This window comes from Perissodus microlepis, chromosome 7 (assembly GCF_051167445.1).
Source record: "Perissodus microlepis isolate ML-2025 ecotype Zambia chromosome 7, ASM5116744v1, whole genome shotgun sequence".
NCBI lineage: Eukaryota > Metazoa > Chordata > Actinopteri > Cichliformes > Cichlidae > Perissodus > Perissodus microlepis.
The window spans coordinates 42,477,448-42,500,387 of record NC_140467.1 but is presented as its reverse complement, the minus strand read 5'-3'; the positions used below and the strand labels follow the sequence as shown (position 1 = coordinate 42,500,387).

At 39.3% G+C, this 22,940-nt stretch overlaps 1 protein-coding gene across 3 annotated transcripts in view; it reads left to right on the top strand.

Annotated features, from left to right (window-relative positions):
• The first annotated feature begins 789 nt into the window (after window positions 1–789).
• The window catches only part of LOC146383768 (protein FAM222A-like), a 32,373-nt gene continuing 10,222 nt past the window's right edge, over window positions 790–22,940 (top strand). Inside the window, exons 1-2 of one of the 3 annotated variants that reach the window (XM_084935207.1) lie at window positions 790–920; window positions 20,567–20,732. In XM_084935207.1, the coding sequence (XP_084791333.1) occupies window positions 20,603–20,732 (130 nt within the window). In that variant the 5' untranslated portion in view covers window positions 790–920; window positions 20,567–20,602. Of the gene's footprint in view, window positions 921–10,029; window positions 10,357–20,563; window positions 20,733–22,940 lie in introns of those variants that run through there. The other 2 variants (XM_084935206.1, XM_084935205.1) reach the window with 2 other exon arrangements.

Genomic DNA, 22,940 nt, shown 5'->3' with positions numbered 1-22,940 from the left:
ATAAAACAAAACCAGACCATCTTAACCTTGCCTCGTGACTTTCTCTCCAAACTGCTCAACCTAAGCTGTCCATCTGATATACTCGGTGTAGGCTCTTTACCTTACAATATAAATAACATTTCCGGTGATTGCTGTTATATAAAATTGAATTGAATTGAACTGAATTGAAGAATATTACAAATGAATTAATAAAGTGAAATGGCAAAATTGACTCTGGCCAATACTGAAATTAAACCATGTACAAAATCTGAAAATATGGAAAAATACAAAATTAGAATAAATCTATGTCCTACTTGACATTTGAAATGTCTAGTACCTGCAATATCAAAACTGAAAACAAAAGAATGTTTTTTTCTTTTGTTTCCTTGCTTTTTGGTTGTGTTTGTGCATATTAGGTGACGGGGGAAAGGACTAATGGGCACTAGGGATGGGTATGAGAGCAATAAACAAGGCCGGTTGTAAATTGGTTTGGCATAAAATTTAAGGAATGGACTTTTTATATTGACAGTGCCATATTAAAATGCTCCCCACCCAATTCAGTGAGAAATAACACTAACAGTACTGGCAATAATTGCACTTTTTCTTTAAACATCAGTGCATTGCTCCAAATGCACAAATACAATGACTGCTATATGCTATATGCAGGATACAAAAAAAAAACAGAACAGGGCTGTAAAAGCATTCTAATGCCAGCAGATGGCGACCTGCTGCAATAAGAATGAATTCTTCTGAGCACAGAAAAGCATTTTTGAGTTAACATGGGGAGCTTGACTCGAGTCAACTGTGGGCACTGTGGGCACTGTGGCAAATAAACAGAAGCATAAAAGGCCTTTTGTACTTTGTCCCTTCGCTGCTGCAGATATCTTCGACAAGGTCAATTTTCTCTCAGGAACAACAACCCATCTGAATGTTTATGTGCGGTAAGTGATCATCTTCACTATTAACGTGCTTTGGGTTGTGCAAGCCCTTAAGCAATAAGTCTCTTATTGGCTTGTTACAGAGAGTTATTAGGTTTGCCCCGCGGTCCCTGCTGGTATTTAATTACCCTTGCACTCTCTCCTTTTCATCACGACGTGGATGATGGCTGCCATTGCCAGTAGGTGAAAGAGGAGACTTCACCAGACCTTAATTAGCTCATTTGCCTCTGCCTGCCAGGCACAGATGGAGCTCTTTATTACTGTCACTGCCAGGCTCATTCTGCTATGATGAGGAGTGTCTTAAGAGGAAGAGCTTGACATCCTAAAATGACACGATGACATGGCCAAAACAGAATCGGTTCAACAAACTAACCAAAAGCAGTTCTATTTTAGCCAGTTCATCATGGAGCAAGCCTACCATATTATAGTCTCATCCCTATGAGATCACAGTGTAAAGATAAAATCTAACCACCTATAAGGTTTCACTTTAGTCTTTCTGTTTATTCTTCAATAAGGCCTTTTTGTTTGGGGTGTGCTTGCAGTTTCATGCCTTTAATAATTTTATGTCTGTTTATTTAATCAGGTAAAAATCTCACCGAGACTGAAACGCTTTATTTAAAGTGAGAAGGCAGCAGAGATTTTAATAAATATAACTAAATAAACAAATACAACTGGCACACATGACAGCTATATTTGTTAATGTTATAAGAAAGTGAACAAAACAACAAAAGCATACATTATAACATAACCGTTTTCCTCCTTTAAAATGGGCATAAACTGCCTCAGACAAACCACTTCTCCTTCCATAGAAAAAGGGGCAACATATTTAAAAACTTCTTTTTCCTTATTCTGATTCTGTGGTATATAAAAAACAACCAATGGGAAAGTATGTGGACATAGAGGGATGAGTGTACAGAGAACAGTGATGTACATGATTGATGCTATCCAGCCTCTTTAGTTTAGATACTGTGATTTCAGCAGATGTCTGTATGGTTACAAACATTAGAATACTGTACATAGATACATATTTGTATATTTGTGTCCCAAGTAGTTCTTAACATCACCATTATCTTGGAGCCAACACATAAAAATACAACATCAGTATACAACCCTTTATGGGGTTAATGTCACACTTCCCCATTGCCTATACAGAAACCAGTCAATTTCATGGGTCAGACTGGGTGATCTGGATTAAATCAAAAGAAAAGAAATCATTCTAACTACAATGGCAGTGATAATTTTAGCAGTAAATAGAAAAGGATAAATGAAGGTAGAACAAAACAAAACTAAATTTCCATCAGGAACAATTAGGGTTTTTTTTTAAAGATATTAAAGGGGAGTCTGTGTAATTAAATTCATATTAATTCATCTTTAGTCCTGACATGAGTCATTATTCAGTGAAACGGTTCATAATGCATCCAGTCTTGGGATAACTCAAGAATATTCTGGTAAGATAGATTTAAGTGATCATCCACAATATTAACGATGTGCAGATCTCTTCTGTATCTTGACTCTGACCAGTCTGGGCATTGACACAGGATCTCTGTGGGTGTCTTTCACCAGGGGCTAATTTTACCAAAATAGACTTTGACTATGGTGCAAATAAACCAAAATAGTCATGTGTCTAAATTAATCCATTGCGCTGACTTTCTCGAGCAAGACTGTGGTACACTGTTTTTGTTGCACAGACTTACTTCAGAGAAGAAATCTAGCATCTAACCACTCAGCTACGTTTACTGCGGCAGGAAATGTTTGTCTTTTGGAAGAATTCAACAGTTTAAAGGTCCTTTTAGATGCTGCCTTATTTCCCAGCAGGTCACCCCTGCGGATGGATCCACGTATTTGATTTGACACCGGTTTTAACCCTCCCATTTATCTGTGTTCGGGACTGGCACAAGGAGTCCACCAGCTTATAACCCCCTCCTGGATGAATTCAGCAGTAGACAGTAGTAAACAAAGAGTGTAACCATGAAAAGGATAAGAACAAGTAATGACAGCAACAGTAAACAGTGCAGGAAACTTCCTGTTACATAAAATCTCAGCGCAGTGCAAACCTGTAGCAAAGCTTTGATGCTGTGGTTTGCTAATGGAGGTGGGCAAACTACTTCTGTCATTTACTTAGTGAGCTTAAGGATAGCTTTAGTGGGCAAACAACAACACCTGACAATAAAATGTACTTTTCAAAACTGCTGTACTTTTTCACTGAGTTACCACTGTCTCTGAAACATCTTTCTCTTCTTGCTCTTGCCGGGAGTCACATATTTTGACTCTCATTTTCTGCTTTTAGGTTTTGGAGTCACATCAGACATCGGTCTTAGGCTTGAGTTAGGTAAGGGTTGGGAAGGATGTGTGGGGGTGGTGGGGTGGGGGTTCTACCCCTCTCACTAGCTTAGGTCCTTCTCATGAATACTTGATTGAGTTGGGATCTGTTGGAGTTTGGCAGCTGGATAAATTCTTTGAGCCATTAGTAAACGTTTCGTGGTGCTCTATCTTACTGGTGGAGGCCATATGGAGATGTGCTTTGCCTCCAACAATGTTTAGTAGAGTGTTTTTTAAATCTGTCAAAGGCTCTTATAAAGTAGGCAAATATACACTATATCCAGACTGCTAGATTATAGAAAATGGTTTATGAATAGAGTAATGTACATCTACTCTATAATTATGCTCTCTTAAGAAAGCACGCTGGTGGTGGATAATGGGTTAGGATTTCTGGATGATCCTTTTGCAAGCAGTTATGGGGCCAACTTCAGGATCAGGATCCCATGTTTAGCTACAGAGGAACATCGTTTGCGTCTTTAGCACGAACTAAAAGTGGATTTTCAATTTAGCGGCCTGTGATTAACTAGAAAACTATTTCCCATCTATAAATTCACTGCTCAAAACAGGGACATCAGTTGGCATGGTAACCTCATTTCCCATCTGCAGGCCTCATTCATACTGAAAAATGACACTCCGGCAGCTGTCAAGAAACAATTCAATATTCCTGCCGTAATAGCAGGTCAGAGTATGTCTTCTCTAAATCTTGGTCATGGTGTATATCTTTCTTAGGAAATAACAAATGGCATGTTTAGAAAGGCTTTAATTTGCAGTGAATATGATTTGAATTGATTGATTAGTGTATACAGTGCTGAGTGCAGGAGTGTGTTAAGTATTGACAAATTTATATATAGAATGGTCTTTGGCATCTTATTTGACTTCTGGAAATGAAAACACTGAAAACTCTGTGTTGGATCATGGCAGACTTTGACATATTGGGTAAAATACTTGCAGAAAGTCAGTTCCTTAAAGCTTGCTGGAAACGCATACAAGGAAATTGGGTAGCCTTTATTAACGTTAGATCTCATTTTCAGATAAATGGATGTGTAAATATAACAAGCTGTGGTTTTACTGGAGCTTAAGATCGGGACTATTTCTTGGCCAGTTGCAGTGACTTTCTGTAGTCTTTAGAGGCCTCACCATTAGAAGTTACTGGCAGCAATCAAAGACATTCGGAAACTGTTGACTCATATAGGATGGGGTGGTATATATTATAAATGTTGTTAACACAAACAAATGTATAAAGAAACAGTTTTAAATAGCTCTGTATAGCATTATTATCTCTTTGACTTTCAGTTTCAGTCTACTGACCTTGAAGAAGAGATCAGAGGTCAAATGTGACAGGATTTGGTGGTGGTAATAATATAAAAGTATGACTGTACCCAACAGCCACTTAGTTAATATATTGTATGTTCACACTACAAACAACAAAGTTACAAAACAACAATGTCTCTAAATAGTTGCTAAAGTTTTCCTCAAGTAGTCTTCAAAATCGTTCCTGGGCTTGTATACATGAAAGTATAATGCTTGTCACGGTGACAAGCAGTGGCATGCTTCTGCAGTGGTTAGCATTGATGACTCACAAAAAGAAGGTCCTCAATTTGAATCCACCAACTTGCTTGGCATCTCTGTGAAATCTGGATGTTCTCGGGTTGGTTATTCTAAATTGGCCACAGGTGTAAGTGCTCTGTTATCCCTGCAATAGACTGGTGAACTGTACAAGACGCACCCCCACAACTATGATAGGCTCCAGCACCCCATGACTCCATATTGGATAAGCAAATAAGAAAATGGATGGAAAAGAAAAGAATTTTCGAATGTTCGTGACATTGTAGATTTGTATTGCCAGCTTGTGCACAAAGATTAGAGTGTGTTCTTGTAGGCATTACTGACTCCGATCAAAATGCATCTGTTTAAAAGAGGCAAGCCTTTCAAGCCTCTTAATATAACGTACTGCACGAATACAACAGATGGAGAAGATAGAACTTTACTCTCAGTAGATGTAGAAAAGGATACTGTAGATAGCCCTGCTTGATGCTCTGAATAACAATGTTATTTCACAAGCATTTAATATTAGTAGCTTAGTAGCTTTGCCACCCTTATTGTTTAAACTAACCACAGAACCCATTGTTATGTTGCTGTGGCACACAAGAATATTTCTGGTACACACACGAATATCTTTGCTGTTAAGACTGGTCAGATGCACACATTGCATAGCTCTATTTGAAGATGCTGTTCGAGGTATTCTTGAGGTATAATTACAACTTCTTGATTATTTTCATTTTTCTAAATTTTCTTTCATTTTGTTAAACAAATAAAAGGGGCAGCTCCGTTGCTTACGTTTCCATATTTAAACATATTTACCTGTTTAGCATTTGTAAAATTATTGAAAAAAGTTATGATCCTACCTTTGAGCTTATAAATTAGAAGAAAGATTAATAGTACCTGAAATTAATACCCCTCCAAAATTGTTGTACCTGGTCCAAATCTTTGCTCTTGCCATTTTCCTCCTTTACTACATTTTGGCATTTGTGTGACAATTTTATTGTGAAATGATAGATGAAACAGGCTACAACTGACATTGCCATACCTGGCAAATTACAGTGTTTTTCAGTGGTACTATTGGGCTGCACAGCTGCAGACTATAATGTATTACTTCTCCCTAAAGCCAACCCAGCATGGGTCGACACTGAATCATCTTAACTTATTCCTGAACTAAGACTAAGACACATGTACTCTGCAAATATTAAAAAGCTGAGAGAGGAAACACCTGATCCATTAGATATTAATACTATTATTATCTGGTGTACCATTTCTTCAGTTTCTGGTTATAGCCTAGCATGGGATAATAATGACTTTAAACCTGGAAAAATGGACGAAGGCATCTACCTGTAGCCCACCAACAGATGGTATGTTTCAAAATGATAACTTAATCATCACCTAGATTACTGCTTGCGACAGGCACCACTTGTGGGGGCTCTGAGCCCTTGCAGGTGGGATGCAGACAATGAGGTGAAAAACATGACGTGAAGTAAACCAACAATTGCCTTTACTGACAGCTCCATCCATCCATCTATCCAGCCAACCAAAATTGTAAACATAGAAAAGTACAAAAAGCAGAATTCCAGAATGAGGAGATTGACACATGAAAAACAACTGAGAGGATTCATTAGCAGGATCTAACAAAGGAAAGGGGAAGGAGAGGACTGTAGATACACAAAGGACTAATTTAAAGCATGACCAAAACATTAACACTTAAGACATGAAAGCTAGAAAGTTAAGATCACAGGAATGCTCATGCTCATTGCATTGCTTCTTGTTCTTTGCTAGCTTCAACAAAAATATTGTAGTTTTGGAACAACTTTAAATATCCTCTGAAGTATACATGTAATGTGCCAACCCATATGGAAAAGAAATAGTAAAAACATATATGATTTACTCATGAAAGTGGCCACTTTCTCATTACTTTCATATATTTTTTTTAGTAAGTATACAAAACATACAAGTTTCATTATATAATTTTTCAAGGGATCTTATATGTGTTTTCACTCTTGTATGCTTTTCATACAAGTTTCATACAAGACAGATAAAAACTTTATAAGATTTATAAATATCTTTTCCATATGGGAAGATAATGACTTTAATGTGCACAATTTTTGTTTAACTTTATTCTTTTTTTTCTTGTGTGGGTGTGCTAGTTTAGTCTTTAATTCAGTGTTGCTTGCTATAACCCCAAATCAAACAACAATGTCTTTATACTCTGGTGAACAGCAGAAAAAAAACAATTTGATTTTTAATGCATTATGGCACCAATTCAAAGCAACAGGGGTCTTAAGGTGATTTATATTACAAGCAAAAGACCTTTCAGTATTAGAGAGATGACCCCCAACAATTAGACAACCTTGTTTGAGCAAGCTCCAGGTAACACTGGGAAAGAATTCCCTTTAACAGAAGAGAACATAAAGAGACAAGGACAAAGCACAGACTATGGAAGAAAGAGGAACATTTTTAATGACATGCAGATGTGGTCTATAATTCACAGGAGAAGAGGTACTCGTTGCATCATGGGGGGTAGCCAAGCCTATAACTGTTTCTTTAAAATGCCTTGTTCACTCATCAGAGACACTTACGGTGAAACACTCCTGACATTTTCCTCGCCACATTACAAAAAAGACGTGGTAATAAAGACATTTAAAATCCCTCCTTCCTGTATGTTGCAGTGAGCAGTGAAAAAGTGACACTGAGCCATGATGTGCAATTCCAAGGCCCTGAAAGTGAGACAGCTAAATAATATTAAACTCCTACTTTAATCCCTTACACATGTACATTTCCTACTATGTTATATCACTGTAAAAGGCTTATATTGTTTGACACAATCTCTAGATACTTCAAACAAGCACACTTGCATAGACACATAAAAATGCATAGGTACATTTACCTCCCCTCTATAATGCAATCACCTCATGCAGTCATGTCATTAGACTTACAGCATGTTCATTGTGGCAGCCACTGGGCACTATGATCAGATTTAGGCTGGGTGAGTAGTCAAGCATTGATTGTCATTTCTATCTGAATATGTCATATACCTCATGTCCTTAAGGGTAACAAGACACAAGGCTATTATATTGATAAATGCTCTCATTTTAAATGTGTCTACCTCAGGGAGCAAAATGTATAACATAAAGCAGAAACACAGTCTGGCACACACTGTTATTCCACTTCCTACAACATCTATATTTGCATTTCAAGATCTAGATTAACTGGTTTCAAATAAACTTACAGTTCTGCTGGTGTTGAATTACTGCAATAACGATGGCTCCATTCAGCGCAGTAAACTGTGTTAATCCCAGCTTTTTAAATGTAGCTATTGGCAGCATTTTAGGAGAAGAATGCACCACTCGAGCGTTACCTTTCAACGTTTCCGATCCAGCAGTCATAGCGAACTAAAATCTTCTTAAACTGACAAATACAACCGGTATTAAAAAAACAAAAACAAAACAAAAAGTAAATTCCTCCTCACTAACAGTTTGAAAAAATATGAGCCATCAGTCCAGACAGTCTCAGTGAAAATGCAAAATAACTCAGCTGTGAGAGTCCAGACGCTTTTCTGTCCAAGCTCCTGAGACAACTCAGCTGTAGTTGTCTTAACCTTTGTTGTAGTAGTAGTAGCAATAGTAGTAAAATTAGTTTGCTAATGCTTCAGGTACATTAATCTGATTATTTGCATTGGAAATGTATTCCTGTGCATTTTAAATTCGCCTTCTTTGATGTGTTGTAGATTTTTAACTTTTATCTCTGAACTGATGAGTCCTGACGTTTTTTAAAGGTTACAGTTTGTGATATTCTCCCATATTTTACAGTGTATCTGTTGTCTCTCATTCATTACCTGACAGTGTTAAGTAAAGGGTATTTTCTGTTTACCTTAAAGTTACTGAACAGTTTCAGATGTATAAAAGATGCATTCAGATGCATTCATTAGAAATCCCCCTACACCATAAAGTAGTTTCGTCTTATTCAAATAGCCTACAATAGCTTTACAAACTAACAACAATAATGACAGAACAATGACTTTGTAATAATAAGCTCATTATACACTCACAGATACATTACAGTTGTCTTCATGTTACTTTAGCAAGGCTGAATGTGTTCTGGGTTTGTGATAGTCTAGCTGAAGAAAATAGTGTGAGCTTCTGTGTGTGTGTGTGTGTGTGTGTGTGTGTGTGTGTGTGTGTGTGTGTGTGTGTGAGAGAGAGAGAGAGAGAGAGAGAGAGACACGGAGAGAGAGACACGGAGAGAGAATGTGAGATGCTGTATTTGCTCCAGTACAACATGTTGGTAAGTACAAAAAAGAGCCTACCATAGAGTTGTTTCACCTGTGACTTTTAAATGATGCCCAGATGATACCAATGAGCATAAAGTGTGTCAGGAAAGTATCCCCCACACTATTACACCACCAACAGCAGCCTGAACTATTAATTCAAAGCAGGATGGATTCATGCTTTCATGTTGTCCACATCAAATTCTGCCACTTCCATCTAAATGTTACGGCAGAAATTGAGACCATGCAACATTTTACCAGTCTTCTACTGTCCATTTCCAAATAGTAGACTCAATTTCCTGTTCTTGGCTGACAGGAGTGGCACCCCGTGTGGTCTTCTCCTTCAAGGTTTGATGCATTGTGATTTCAGCGCTGGTCTTTTGCATATGCCGTGGTTGTAACAAGTGGATGTTTGAGTTATTATTGCCTTCCTACCAGCTTGAATCAGTCTTTTCTTTGACTTGTAATGTCAAAAGGCATTTTCATCCAGAGAACTGCCACATAGGAATACCACAGGATAGTTTCTCTTTTTCAGACTATTCTCTGTAAACCCTAGTGATAGCTGGTTGTCAGTTTCTAAACCACCACCATATAGATGGCCCGTGAGTAACAGTCTAGGTGTATAATATATAGCTTTTGGACAGAGGACACCTACTTGCAGTTCTCCTCCTGAACACCTAATGTAATAAAGGGTTGATTAAGCACTGCTAACCGGATAAGCTGCAGAAAAAACCCATCTGGAATCCTGGTGTGTAGCTCTCTTGATCGATCAGATGTGCTTGTGTAAAGACCGAAAACTTACATTTGTTCTGGGCCAACACACGGGACGCTCTTCCCCTTTAAATCTTTCCGCTAAACGGGAACGTGCTTCCTTTGACTGGTTTGGGATCACGACAGCGGCCGCCCTCTCTCGCGCACGATTGGCCGAGCCGTGGGAATATTCAAATGAAGCTTTGATTGATTGGCCCGGAGCCGGTTTCAACAGTGCAGAGGACTCATTTTCATTCCGACATCACTCTCCGTGGTTCACACGGCTCGGTTAGGCTTGCTGACATGATACGCAAGCGATGGCAAGGAAAACCTAATCTGTGAAATTATCTCCCACACCAGCGGCGAATATGTCGAGGAAGTGCAGTTAACGGAGCCAGCTTTATCAATGGATATTCCTCCCGGGGTTTCAGGCGCTCATCGCGAATTCTGTGGCGAGATTGCTTTTGCAGAGGAAATACGCCTTCCGAGCAGGAGAACAACCAATCAGCCGTGGCGAACCAAAGATAAACAAGCCTTATGATAAGACAAAACTCTGTAAGACATCGATCACGTTTCCCCCTTTTCCTCTATAATAATGTTTAATCTCCTCTGTGGGGACTCCTGTTAAATGTTTGTCTTTTAGTTTTTTTCAATAATTTAGTTTGCCATGCATTTGTGCCAGTCACACTGCCTCTAATTGTGGCTGTGTCTGTGTGTGTGTGTGTAGTATTTAACAATAACGGAGTGAGAAAGGAAATAAGGTTCGTACGGGCGCTTCGGCGTGTAATGCCAGCATTGATTTTAGGTTGACAGCGCTGAATTGGTGAAAGATGCCCAGTGCGCACTAATAGGATAGGAGCGTCTCGCCCTTACTGTATATCATTATAGCTGTGTATCATATCTATTGGCCAGTGTGCATTCATCAGAGTGGAGGTCGCTCATTTGTTTTCGTCTTAAACAATAATATATAGTATTTACTAGCTCCTAACATGTATTTAACGAGTAATTATAGAAAATATAGGAGGCACGTGATTTTTATTTTATTTCAAGACACGAAACATTTTTAAATTTTTAGTCTTTTTTTCCTATAGAGGCATTATGGTGTAAGTAAATATCAGTCGGCACATCCATGAATGGGATGAAGGCTTTGAAAGGCGCTTTACATGTCAGCATCTCAGTGGATATGGGAAGTGCTTTGAAGTATATTATCGGTCATTCATGGCTGCCTCAGAAGGTTTCCATTTCTATTGTCTAGAAGCCGGAGGTGGGATCATCGCACCTCACTGCACCGGTGGCAGCCGAGGTTGAAGGTTAGCCGCAGCAGAGTTCCTAAAGATTATTGGCCAGGTGTGAAATTCTACCCTGCATGCTTTTCCTGCTTGGGCCAGATCCTTTATTACCCAGAGAGATGGGATGTCACAGCTTAGCACCAGAGGCAGAGAAGAAAAGCCAGCAATTTGGTGTTTTATTATCATCTTCTTTTTCTTCTGGCTGTTTCCAGAGCAAAAGAGAAATATATGCCAACTCCCCTGGGTTTAGTTTAATAGGCTTTTCTGGGTCGTTTTTCTTCCTTATGGCTTTCCTATAAACATATTTAAATCATGACTTTCTGGCCTTTGATTTATTATAATGTCAGAGTGTATTGAAAATATTGCTGCCTGCTCATTTCCATCGCTTTTCTTTTCACTCTGAAAGCTTCAGTTTGAAAATCTTACTTTCAGCTAACTAGCTGTAATTACATGTTCACATTGTGTTTGCGTGTTTGAAGTATGTGTTGACCGAGTCCGAACTTGCTGGAGAGGCTTTTAATTTGCATTGTATCACGAGCAGTCAATGTGCAGGTAACCCCCATGGGGGTTTCCCTCTGATCTCACATCTCACACCCCAGCAGTAATTCCAGCTCTGTGAGGGAAAAGGGATTTGTCATTTGGCTGCCTGCTTCCCTTTGCTTTCTCAGGAGCGAAGCTGAGCTCTGATTTATTGTGAAATTTCCTCAGGCTGGCTCAATCTCCAGGCCTACCGAATTACTGAATGGAAGGAGCTGCTCGCTAGGAGAATGACCTTTTCTTGAAAGATTATTACTCAGGCAAGTGCAAGGACTAATTAAGGTCATGTCCTTTTTTTCTGCTATGTCATCCATTGACTGACTTTTCAGGGTACAGCGAATTTTCTGTGGTGTATCAGTCCATGGTTAGGATGTGGAATGATAACATGAAGCAGATGACTTGGAAAATATATGGATGGGTGACAAACAAAACCTGATCCCTTCTCCTCTACAGTAAGGGGATCCAGTGGCCCCGTTGTGATGTGGATGGGATTTTTGTCCTCTTCTTTGTGTTTCCAGTAAAAAGTAGCCACACCCTACAATGCCCTGTCTTTATTGTCTTTTCTACTCAAAATAAGCCCATGCTTTACAAATTGAACACTGTGTTGTATCCAGTAAGACTTAAAGTAATGGCTGGGGTGATAAACGCATAAGGAAAGTGCTTACTGAAGCCATAAATGAAGTGAAAAGTGGGGCGATTTTTATGTAGGCCACGCATTAATTGCTGTCTACTATCAGAAGAGTCGCCCCCTGCTGGTTATTAGATGGAATTCAGATTTAACCAATTTCCAGACTGGCTTCTGATCCAGAAACTATTTTACAGCCTTACCAGTCGCCTGATTTCAAAGCACTGAAATACCTGTGGGACGTTATGGACTGTAAGAACTTTGCACAACCATCAGACTTGGAAGAATAGGAAGAATCAATGCCAAGGTGCACCAAGGCTGTTTGGTGGCACATGCTGGCCCGGCACTTTACTCGGTGCTATTTCATTTTTTTTTCATTTGGTTTGTCATCTGTCTTCTGTGCACTCAACTTGTCCATTTCACTGGGATAATGTCAGTGGTTTTGTTGCTTAGCAATTTCTCCTGTGCACCCTTTGTAATCAGCTCTTTATCTGCTAGGAGATGTCAGGTGTAATTATGAGCAGCCTGTCATCTTTTGAAATTTGTCTAATTGGTCTTTTAATTCTAACAGGATGAAGGCTTAGTGAGACGTGGGCTGTGGGTTGAAGGTTAAGGACTGGGCCTCCTGAGGTTAGGGAGGAGGGAACCAGCCCTCCTAAGGTCGTTATTGTTTTGTCTACATACTGCTACTTGGTAATTATTTTTGATTAATGTAAAGCCAAATTTGAACTGATGCGTCATCATTTGGTCTGAAAAGAAAGGCTAAAGAAAGGCTAAAGAAAGGCGGTGAGATGATGTCTTTATAAGCTGAACCAAAGATCAAAGACTCTTTTCTCATAGAGCATTTTAATGTTTCTGTGATGCATGGCAGAAAGCTTCTCATTAGGTTCATCTCCCGCATAAGAACCATACAGGCAGCATTTTCTCCACAGTTTTTAATGAGTTGTTTGTTTGCCCCGAAATTTTAATGGCTTGAAGGAATCAGTGACCCTTTACAATTTAGCAGTAAACTAAGAAGCCAGGAGACAGGACTTGGGAGAAGATTGTTTGTCTAACATAAACTCATTTTTATCTTTTTTGTCATGGAATTGGAAGACTAAAAACAATTCTGCCTGTCCACGGTTTGGCAAACAGATGTCATGTTAAAATAATAGTCTTCATCTACTGACAAAAGAGCTTATCTCTCCACAAAACCTACAGCTCACTCTCATTCACGATCTGTTATCTTTGAAGTCAGGGTTTTCTAAAGGCCAGGCTGCATACCCATAGCTCTTTGACAGTGTGTCTCAAGTGTGCATACTGGGATAAAGATAAGATAAAGCTCTGTTTAGCCTCTAATGCTGCTTTGGCCTTGGCCAGACTTTACCCAGTGTGCAGTGTGTTTCTTTTACCTTGGCACTGTGTGTGCGCATAGACCATTTTGGGTCAGCCCAAGGCTTCCTGCTCAAAAAAAAAAGGCTGTTTAAAAAGGTTTAGATTCGTGGCTGAATTTGTGCTTCACATCTTTATGTATAAAATGTCAGAATTACTGTTTTTCAAATAGTTAATTTAGTATTTAGACTTCTTTTTTTTCTTTTTACCTTTTTTCCCTAATACTAGCATTTCATACTTGCACAAATGAAAGCTGAGCATAAAAGCAAAATTCTACATGTGTATAGGTTGTGTCGTGTAGATTAAATACAGACTCGTAGAAATGACCTATATTAACAGAAAAGTAAATGATTAATTGTTTGAGAAAAACTGTGACCTTCACAGATCCGTCTGTTTCTATATCAAAGTCCTTCAAGAACCTTGAGCCTACCGTGGACTAGGTCTGGTCATTTGTTGACCAGCAGTTTCACTGGTCCCAGGACATATATACAAACTACACATAAAAATCACCCAGTGAAATCTGAAAAAAAAAAGCTTGAAAAGTTTGATTGCTTTCCCCTGAAATGTAGTTTTAAAAAGTTGAATTAACAGTTTGTTTTTTTACCCTGTAAATTATACTTCTACCACCATCTTTTCTGTTGCAGAATTCTTCCATAGATTTCAATTCAGGATTCTGCAATTTGGCCGTGGGCCAGTGTTAGCTATTTAATATTAGCTGGTCAATCTATTGGCATTATCATGCCTGTTATATAAAATATTTTAAAAGTAAAGAAGAGACATATCAGTATTTGGTATCTATCTTAAAAATCTTGTATCAGTCAGACACATCTCTGGAAGTTAGAAATGTCAACTTGTGCTCAAAAAATGTTGTCGCTATTAGATAAAGGGAGGGTTAAAATTTGGTCATTTGAATTGTATGATTGTGGGATTTGCAAAAAAAAAAATGTCTGTGTTTAGAAGGAAAAAGTGATTTACATAAGAAAGTAGAGGGCACACAGCAACCTCCAGGACTGGAAAAATAACTGCAGATACGTGAATGGGTAAAGGCTGTAAACATGTTTATAGCTCACATTTTAATATTAATCATATTTTCCCAGTGACTTATTGACCTGGCTAATAATGCTGCATAAGTTACATCCAACCGAATGCTCATCTGCCGCAATATTACACATGATAAATTGCATAAAGTTTGTGCTTGCATAAATAAGTTGTAGGAAATGCGTTCTTACACTGTTGTAAAGCCTTTTACAGGAACTAATCTTGGTGCTAATGAGGCTCATTGTTATCAGCCACAGGCCCAAAGTGTTCTTGCTACTAAAGCAGAGTGACTTCGGGTTGTTTGGCTATCCCGCACATGAACCTTTGTTTCCTTTCTCCTTTATTTATTTATTTTTTGCTTTCTCTACACTAAATGTGAAAAGAGAAGTATGGCTCTCTTTTGTATGCTATTCTGATACCAATTATGTAAACTATTATAGAATTTAACCAGGCCAGCTCTTATCGGTTAATCCAGAAGTAATAGATTCTATTAAAAATGTATGAAGGGATTGGGGACGGATGATCTGTGTGTGTGTGCGTGTGTGTGTGTGTGTGTGTGTGTGTGTGTGTGTGTGTGTGTGTGTGCGCATGTGCGTGGAGATGAATTCAGCAGCTGCAGCAACACTGCTGTCTAATTCTGTCTCTATGTGAGGTTTGTCTGGTCTCCATTACTTAGACAGGTTCCTGCAGTGCCTCTGAAAGCCATACATAATATACAATTAATTATACAATAAGTGGATTGTTATTCATGGACCCTGTCATTTTTATTCAAAGTGAGACACTGCTTTTTCTCTTTTGTAATAACTAATTGCTCTTTGTTAGTCATTTATTGATTCTCATTTAACCTTCGTTTCTGGGTTTTTGTTCTCTCTCTTTGCCTTTTGCTTGCCTGCAGTTTCTGAGTAGAAGGAAAGGTATTAGCATAGCACCCGTGCTAATCCACTGGCAGAGTGAAAAGGGTGCTCGTCTTTTTCATTATCATCTAATTATTTACAGAGGATCCCGAGAACTGCTAACGGTAGCTGAGATGGTTCGGTTAGGGAGGTGTGAGTGTAAATGTGGCAGCGTGAGTGTGTGCGTGTGCGTGGAGCCAGTGTGCATGGTGTATTTGTGCATTTGACATTAGTTGAGAAGGAGGCTCTTTGTGCAATTTGCCTCTATCTCAGCTCTGACCCTTAATGCTGTGCAAAGTCATAAAAGACTCCAGAAGGTCAGGCAGATGCTCTTGTCTGAGCCTGTGTATAATTTAGGGCTTTTTCCTCCTTTGATGGATGTTCTTGTGCAGCTGCTTTATACATCCAAACAGGTAAAGCAAGAACACAAGCCTTTTTATGTGTTTTATAATGCAGTAGCATTGTCTAGGTTATCATGCATACCAAACCTTATTATCTCAGGGAATGAATTTATAATCGGTGAATTGTCAGGATATAAATGGTGCTGCTTTGGTGTAGTCATCTCAAGAATAACAAGATGCCTTAATAATTCAGTTTGAATCATCTGCAAACTGTCTGTTAAATTAAACAACCATACTGAAGTTCACCTCACCTCATCATCTCCCAAAATGCCTTGTGCTGACAGACGTCACATTATAATATGAAGCATTTTACAGTATGACAGGGACAAAGGGGAAAGGCTTGAAAAACGACTTTGTCCGCCGACATATCCTTATCAGAGCACCATGGGGGACAGTTAGATGGGCTGCAAAAACAAGGCCTTTATCTCCCTGTCAGGTCCTCAGTGGGCCACACGACATTGCTTATCACTTGCATGGATGTCGCCTGAGAGTCAGAAGACCTAAATGCTCGAGTAGCTTATATCTGAATGCATAAATACTGTAGATTATGAAGCAGACAGTCGCACATATTGCTTAATTCACACCTCATTTCTTTATATTTTTCTAGGAAAATGGGAAATACGTGCAGGAAAAAACAGCTTAAAAGTCAATATAATAGTATGTATGTAATAGTACGACCTCCTTTATTCTTCACACAGCCTGAACTCTCTTAGGCAAGCTTTCATGTCATTTCTTTGAGGAATAGTTCTCCAGGCTTCTTGAAGCACGTTCATATCTCTTGTTGGCTGTTGGCTGCCTTTTGTTGCGTTCAGTGTAAAGATGATTTCACACTGCTTTTTTCTATGCAGTATGCATTGGCAGTGTTTGAGATCATTGTCATTGCTTAAAAATGAAGCTGCTGCCAATCAGATGCTTTCTAAATGGTACTGCATGTTGGAATTATATTTGAAAGTACTTTTCTCTGTTCATAATTCCATCAGCAGCTCTGGCCGTGAGTGGCTGAATTGCAGCCTGAACCATGATAGAGCCTCCACCATGTTTTGCAGAGGGCTGTAGATTTCTTCTGACATCCCCAGTGTCAGTTTGAACTAAAAATTAAAAATTTGGACAGATCAGTCTATAAGATCTGATGTCACTGATTTTCAGTCCACTTCTTGTGTATTTTGGCATACTTCAGCTGTTTCTCCCTGTTTCCCTTTAAGAATGGCTTCTTGACAGCCATCCTTCCACTGAGAACGTTTCTGATGAGGCTTTGGTGAACAGTAGCTGGATCAACTGTCGGGTCAGATGTATCTCTCAGGTCCTGTGTCAGGTCTTTGCAGGATCTTTTACCTATTTCTTAATGACTTTCAGATACTGTTCATCTGCTGTAGATATGCAAAAATACTATTTATTTTATGTGTTATCATTTTTGTAGATTCAACTAACAGGCTGCTAATAAGAAAGCACCTAACAAAAGAGTTTAAAATTGGTTCTTTGCTAAGTTGCCTGTTATGTGTAAAAAAACAATGGTTCATCCTTTGAGTTAAGTGCCTTTTTTTGTGCTCGGATAATTCAAAGGTCATTCTGAAGTGGCTTAATGAACAAGAAAGCAATGTTACTCTGCAAATGGTCAGAAGCAAAGACTAAAAAGCAGACAGTGTCCAAAGAAAAAAAGGCCTCCAGAATGCCTGGAGAACAAGTCCTAAAGACTTCTTAAATAAAAAATACCAGTCTCGCTCATTGGAAGCAAGATACAAAGAAAGGATATATCATAAGAAAGTGCAAAACATAAAAAAGATTCATCGAGCAAAACTGTGTCTGTATAAAAAGGATGAAATTGCTTGAGGGCTTGAGATAATATCATGCATTCTGACATTACTTTAATTTCTCTTCTACTTCGTGGATAATCAGACTATTTTTAAGATTTAAGTTTGTGCTCTCAGTGACTTTTTTTGTCAAGTCCTTGCTGCCCTCTCTTTGAAATATAGCGCCCTGCTTGATGCATTTTCTTCCAGCTGCAAATTATGGGAGTAATGGAAGGTATTCCAAATTCATGTCTCATTTTCTGCTTGTGAAGGGATTTCTCCAGACGTGCATTTTCTCTCTTGTGTTCCTTCTGCCTTTTTAGTATTTCCCTCTTGACAAATGTGTAGTAATGGAGGGGTTGTTGTGAAATTGCTATTATTTTCAAAATGGAATCCAGGCATACCGAGGCTTTTAGCTCTTCAGATGTGTGTGTTCAGATGAGGCAGGTTGCGCTGAGCAGTTTGAAGTGAGCTTGTCACCGAGGGACAGATGTTGAGTGGAGGAAGGGAGTGGGGGAATCTTTTTTTCTTTTTGGCACCTGAGTAACATAAGATCCACTCCGTCTTCTTCCTTTTGAGGCGAAGGTAATCATGTTTCTGCAGCCCATTGCTGAACATGCTGTTATGTGGTTGACTTGCTTTAGCTGCCCTCCAGACCCTGAGGCAGAAATCAAAACAAAAATCCAGAAGAACCTTAAAAGTAAAAAAAAAAGGGCAATCTGAAAGCTACATGCTGCAGGCTCGTAGTAGCCATTTTGGGGACTACTGCACATCTAAGAAAAATACAGTGTTTCAATTTGTAATCACCAGATTGATTAACTAGTAATACCAATAGTTCTGCGGCATTTTGAACTGACAGCAGTTGTCTGTCTTCGAGATGGGCTACCTGATACAAATACAGCAATACGTAGTACACGATAGCCTGAGGTTTCTTTTTTTCTTAGTTTTGCAACGCTGGCATTCAGAGTTGCTGACTCTTTCAGATAATCAAACAGAATGTCAAATGCGATTATCGCTGAAATATTTCCTCAAAGCGCAGCTCGCTCTTTTTAGAGTGATTGCTTCAATCAGCACAGCTGTGGCTGTGGCTTTGGCGAGTCTTGTTCAGACGCAGGCTCTCATTTCCTCTGACAGTACTTAACACTGCAAACAGCGCAGCCTATTTTAGGGAGTGAGCTGCTTTTGGCTTTCTCTGCTGATCAATACGGTCATAAATTTATAGAACAAGAAACCAAGGTCTCAGAGCGGGTTAGAAATTGAAACACGCGGCCCGAGGCTACAGGAGGGGTTGTAAATGATCTGTGATCACAACAGGCAGAAAGCAAGGTTGATAACGGGAAGGAGCCATCATAACAACTAAGCAGAGGAAGGAGATGGAGTCATCATTAAATTATATTACTTTCTTAAATTTACAGTCTCTGCATTTCATCGAGGGGCAGCTGAATTTTAATATGGTAAAAGGATCCGAGCGGTTGCAGAAATTTAGATCTGCGCTTTACAAAGAACACGCCTATTGGATTTTAATGTCCACGAGGAAGCTTTGCAGTTTGCTTCCATCAGCAGTGCCTGATGCTTATAATTTGAAGTTAAAAAAATCACTGTGGATAATCGAAGGAATAATTAGCCCATCTATTTGATAGATGGGATGCCACAAAACTACACACAACTGTTCATCTTCCCTAGAGAAGGAAACCCAGTGATTACATTTAGCTCCACAGGCACAAATAGCCACCTGCTTTAAAAAAATACATATATCTATTTTGAAGATTAGCTTGAATTTTGGAACAGATAGCTGTTGGTGGTCAGAGGCTGAATCTTTATGTTGAGCAGGTCTGATTTTTCAGTAACTACAGATATTTCTTAACATCTTCTGGGTGAATGTGACTTTAACCCTCTAAAGCAGTGGTTCTCAAACTTTTTCTGGTATGCCGTGCTTCAGTTGTTGAAAAAAAGGGTCACATGCCGCACTTTTTATCAATCAGCAAAGAATCCAAGTAGAATTTTAGTTAAATAAAGACTCATTTTGTTATTTGTCTTTACAATTTACCCCTGGACTTCAAGGCTCTGGCAGCAGTGGCTCTGTGCTCCACAGTTTGAGAACCAGTGCTCTAAAGCAGGGACGTCAAACTTATTTTACATCGCGGGCCACATAGAGCTACTTTGATCTTCTGTTGGCCCGACCGGTGAAACTCCCTCGTCTGTCGGTGTACAGAAATGTAACTAGACATTTAATCCCTGAGATATTTTAATATAAGAAAAATTAGTGCAATTTCAACAGCGCGTGTCAGTTCTTCTGCATGCTGGTGGAGTAAATGAAAGATATCTGTCAGCACAACTCTTTAGTCTTAAATTGTATAAATAAATGTGTAAAATTACAGAAATCTAATACTTATGAATGACCATTGGGAAGGTTTGTATTAGTAGGAAAAGCTGTAAAACTTATGAAAATATAGTTAAAAGTTTCACATTTTCCAGAGCCATCCAATTGGCTGGATTGGAGCTGATTCAGTCTCCTGTAAAGTCTAAAGGGACTGTGAAGTTAACAGTGGTTATTCAAAGAAATATTGATGGTAGATGGTTATTTTAATGACATTCCTTCTGATCTTGACTGTACTTTGATGCCTTAATTAGCGGATGTTAGTATACCTGCTAAACATCCCCACATTAACATTTTCATTGTGGATAGAGGCGACTTAGCGTTTAGTTAACTGTACAGACTCTAAAACTTGCTGATATGTCTGTGTGGTTTTGTCTATCAGGTGTTAAGTGTTAACCAAAGTGTAAAATCATGTGATTTCTTTTTTTTGTTGTCTTGTTCTAGCAGGTTTACCCAGGCTGTGCGCAGCCCTAGTGAACTATCATGCTGGCCTGTATCCAGAGACGGCAAAACTTCTCGTCGCAGCATTTGGCCTGCACACCCAAAAGCCTCGATGTTCCGCCGCCGCCATTGCTGCTGCCGGTACCACCGCTGCAGTCATGCACCCACAAAGGTGAGTCCTATCGAACACATTTAAGACATTTTGTCATAAAGTATCTGTTTTTCACGACACACTGGGAGTAAAAAAAAAAAAAAAGTCACGTTCTATTTGACCTTGTTGGCTCAAAGTGCTCGTAAAGATCACACGTGGTTGTTTTCAGCAGCGCTCGCTTAGATTCCAGGTACTGTGGAGCATTTTGAATTAAAGTAATGGGCTACTTGATGATAATGTCTGCTAATTGTAAAAGCTTGTAATCAGCGTGCTCATGCAGTGCAAATGCATGCAGGTCAGAGTGGACAAAGTGAAATTACAGAGTGACTCAAATCGCCCATACAGGGTTACTAATGATGCTCACACTGTGCAGAAGGTGCTTCGTGTGTGGGTGTTGTTTGACCTTCATTTTGAATGATTGCACTGCATGTGCTGTAAGGTTGAGTGTTGAATCTTTGGGAGTGGAATTTATGATTAGATTTCTTTCAATTAACTGATTAAATGAGATGATTATTATTTTCTTTATGTCGTTTACTCTGCTTTCATGCTCTTTGTGTAGTTGTCCGACTCGCTTCCACTGGTTCATCCTACCTGCAAAGCCTACTTCTGCTCTGTTGTCTGTTTCTCATCACCCGCCCACTTTCTTAGATACACCTGTTCAACTGCAAATATCTAATCAGGTAATCGCATCGCAGCAACGTGGTCAAGATGACCTGCTGAAGTTCAAACCGAGCATCAGAATAGGTAGAAAGGTGATTTAAGTGACTTTTAATATATAGTTGTTGGTCTGATGTATTTCAGAAACTGCTGATCTGCTGGGATTTTCCCACACAGCCATCTCTGGGGTTTACAGAGGATGGTCCAGAAAGGAAATTAAATGGTGTGCTGCAGTTTTCTGGGTGAAAATATATTTTGTTGATCTTAGAGGTCAGTAGAGAACAGCCAGGCTGCTTCGAGCTGACAGGAGGGTAACCATAAATAAAATAGCCAAGGTTTACAGAAGAGCATCTCTGAATGCACAACACATGAAACTTTGAAGCCGATGGGCTACAGCAGCTAAACACCACTTCATTCACTTCTGTTGATTAAAAACAGGAAATTGAGGCTACAGTTCTGCACAGAAACTGCACTGGTCTGATGAGTCTGATGGTAAGGTCAGAGTCTAATGTAAATAACATGAAAGGATGGATGGCTTGTATCAGTGGTTCGGGCTGCTGGTGGTGCTGTAATGTTGTAGGCGGTAATTTCTTGGCACACTGATTGGAGTGAAGTTGCCCCCCCTCCCTGTTTGACACCACTTTGTTTGATTTAAGGTGGGGGGGGACTTCACTCGGATTACCAACTGAGCATTGTTTAAGCATCACAGCGTAGCTGAATATCGTTGCTGACCGTCAAACCCTTGATAACACAGTTTGCCCATTTTCTGATGGTTGCTTCCAGCAGGATAACGCATCAAATCATCTCAGACTGGTTTCTTGAACTGACACTAAGCTGACAGTCCTCAAATGGTCTCCGCAGTCACCAGATCCGAATCCAGTAGAGCACATTTGGCATGTGGCTGAATGGGAGATTTGCGCCATGGACGTGCAGCCAGACACTTCTGCAGAAACTGTGTGATGCCGTCATGTCAATATGGACCAAAATCTCTGGGAATGTTTCCAGCACCTTCCTAAACCCATGCCTTGAAGATTTAAGGCATTTCTGGGTCCAACACAGTACTAGCAAGTGTACCTAATTAAATGGCCAGTGAGTGTTTCCCAGTTGTTTCTTAGCTTATCTGACTGATTATGTTACCAGTTTTCTTTGTTTGCATGATCTTGTGCATTCTCGTGCGTCTCGTTCTCATTTATTTCTGATAATTAGATTTCCTCAGGTTGACCTTCTATAGAGTCATGCTGTGAGTCTAATGAGGTCACCAAACTCCAGGCAGTTAAAAGTACCATAAAAAGTGAAACGAGACTAACAGCATGTGGGGGGGGGGGGGGGGGGTGCATTGTATACAGTTACAATACAAGCTCCAATCAGCCAAAATAAGTGAAATCTGTGGTGTCGCAGACTGCGCAGTTAATTATTATGTCTTCCTTATTTACTTGTAGCCAAGCAGTGTGTATCCAACCATATTCAAATTTGAAATGCTAAAAATTCATTCCCTCTTAAGCTCCATCTACTCATCCCTCATTTCCCCAGGTGAAATACCCCTTTGTCTTTTCTGTTATTAAATATTAATTG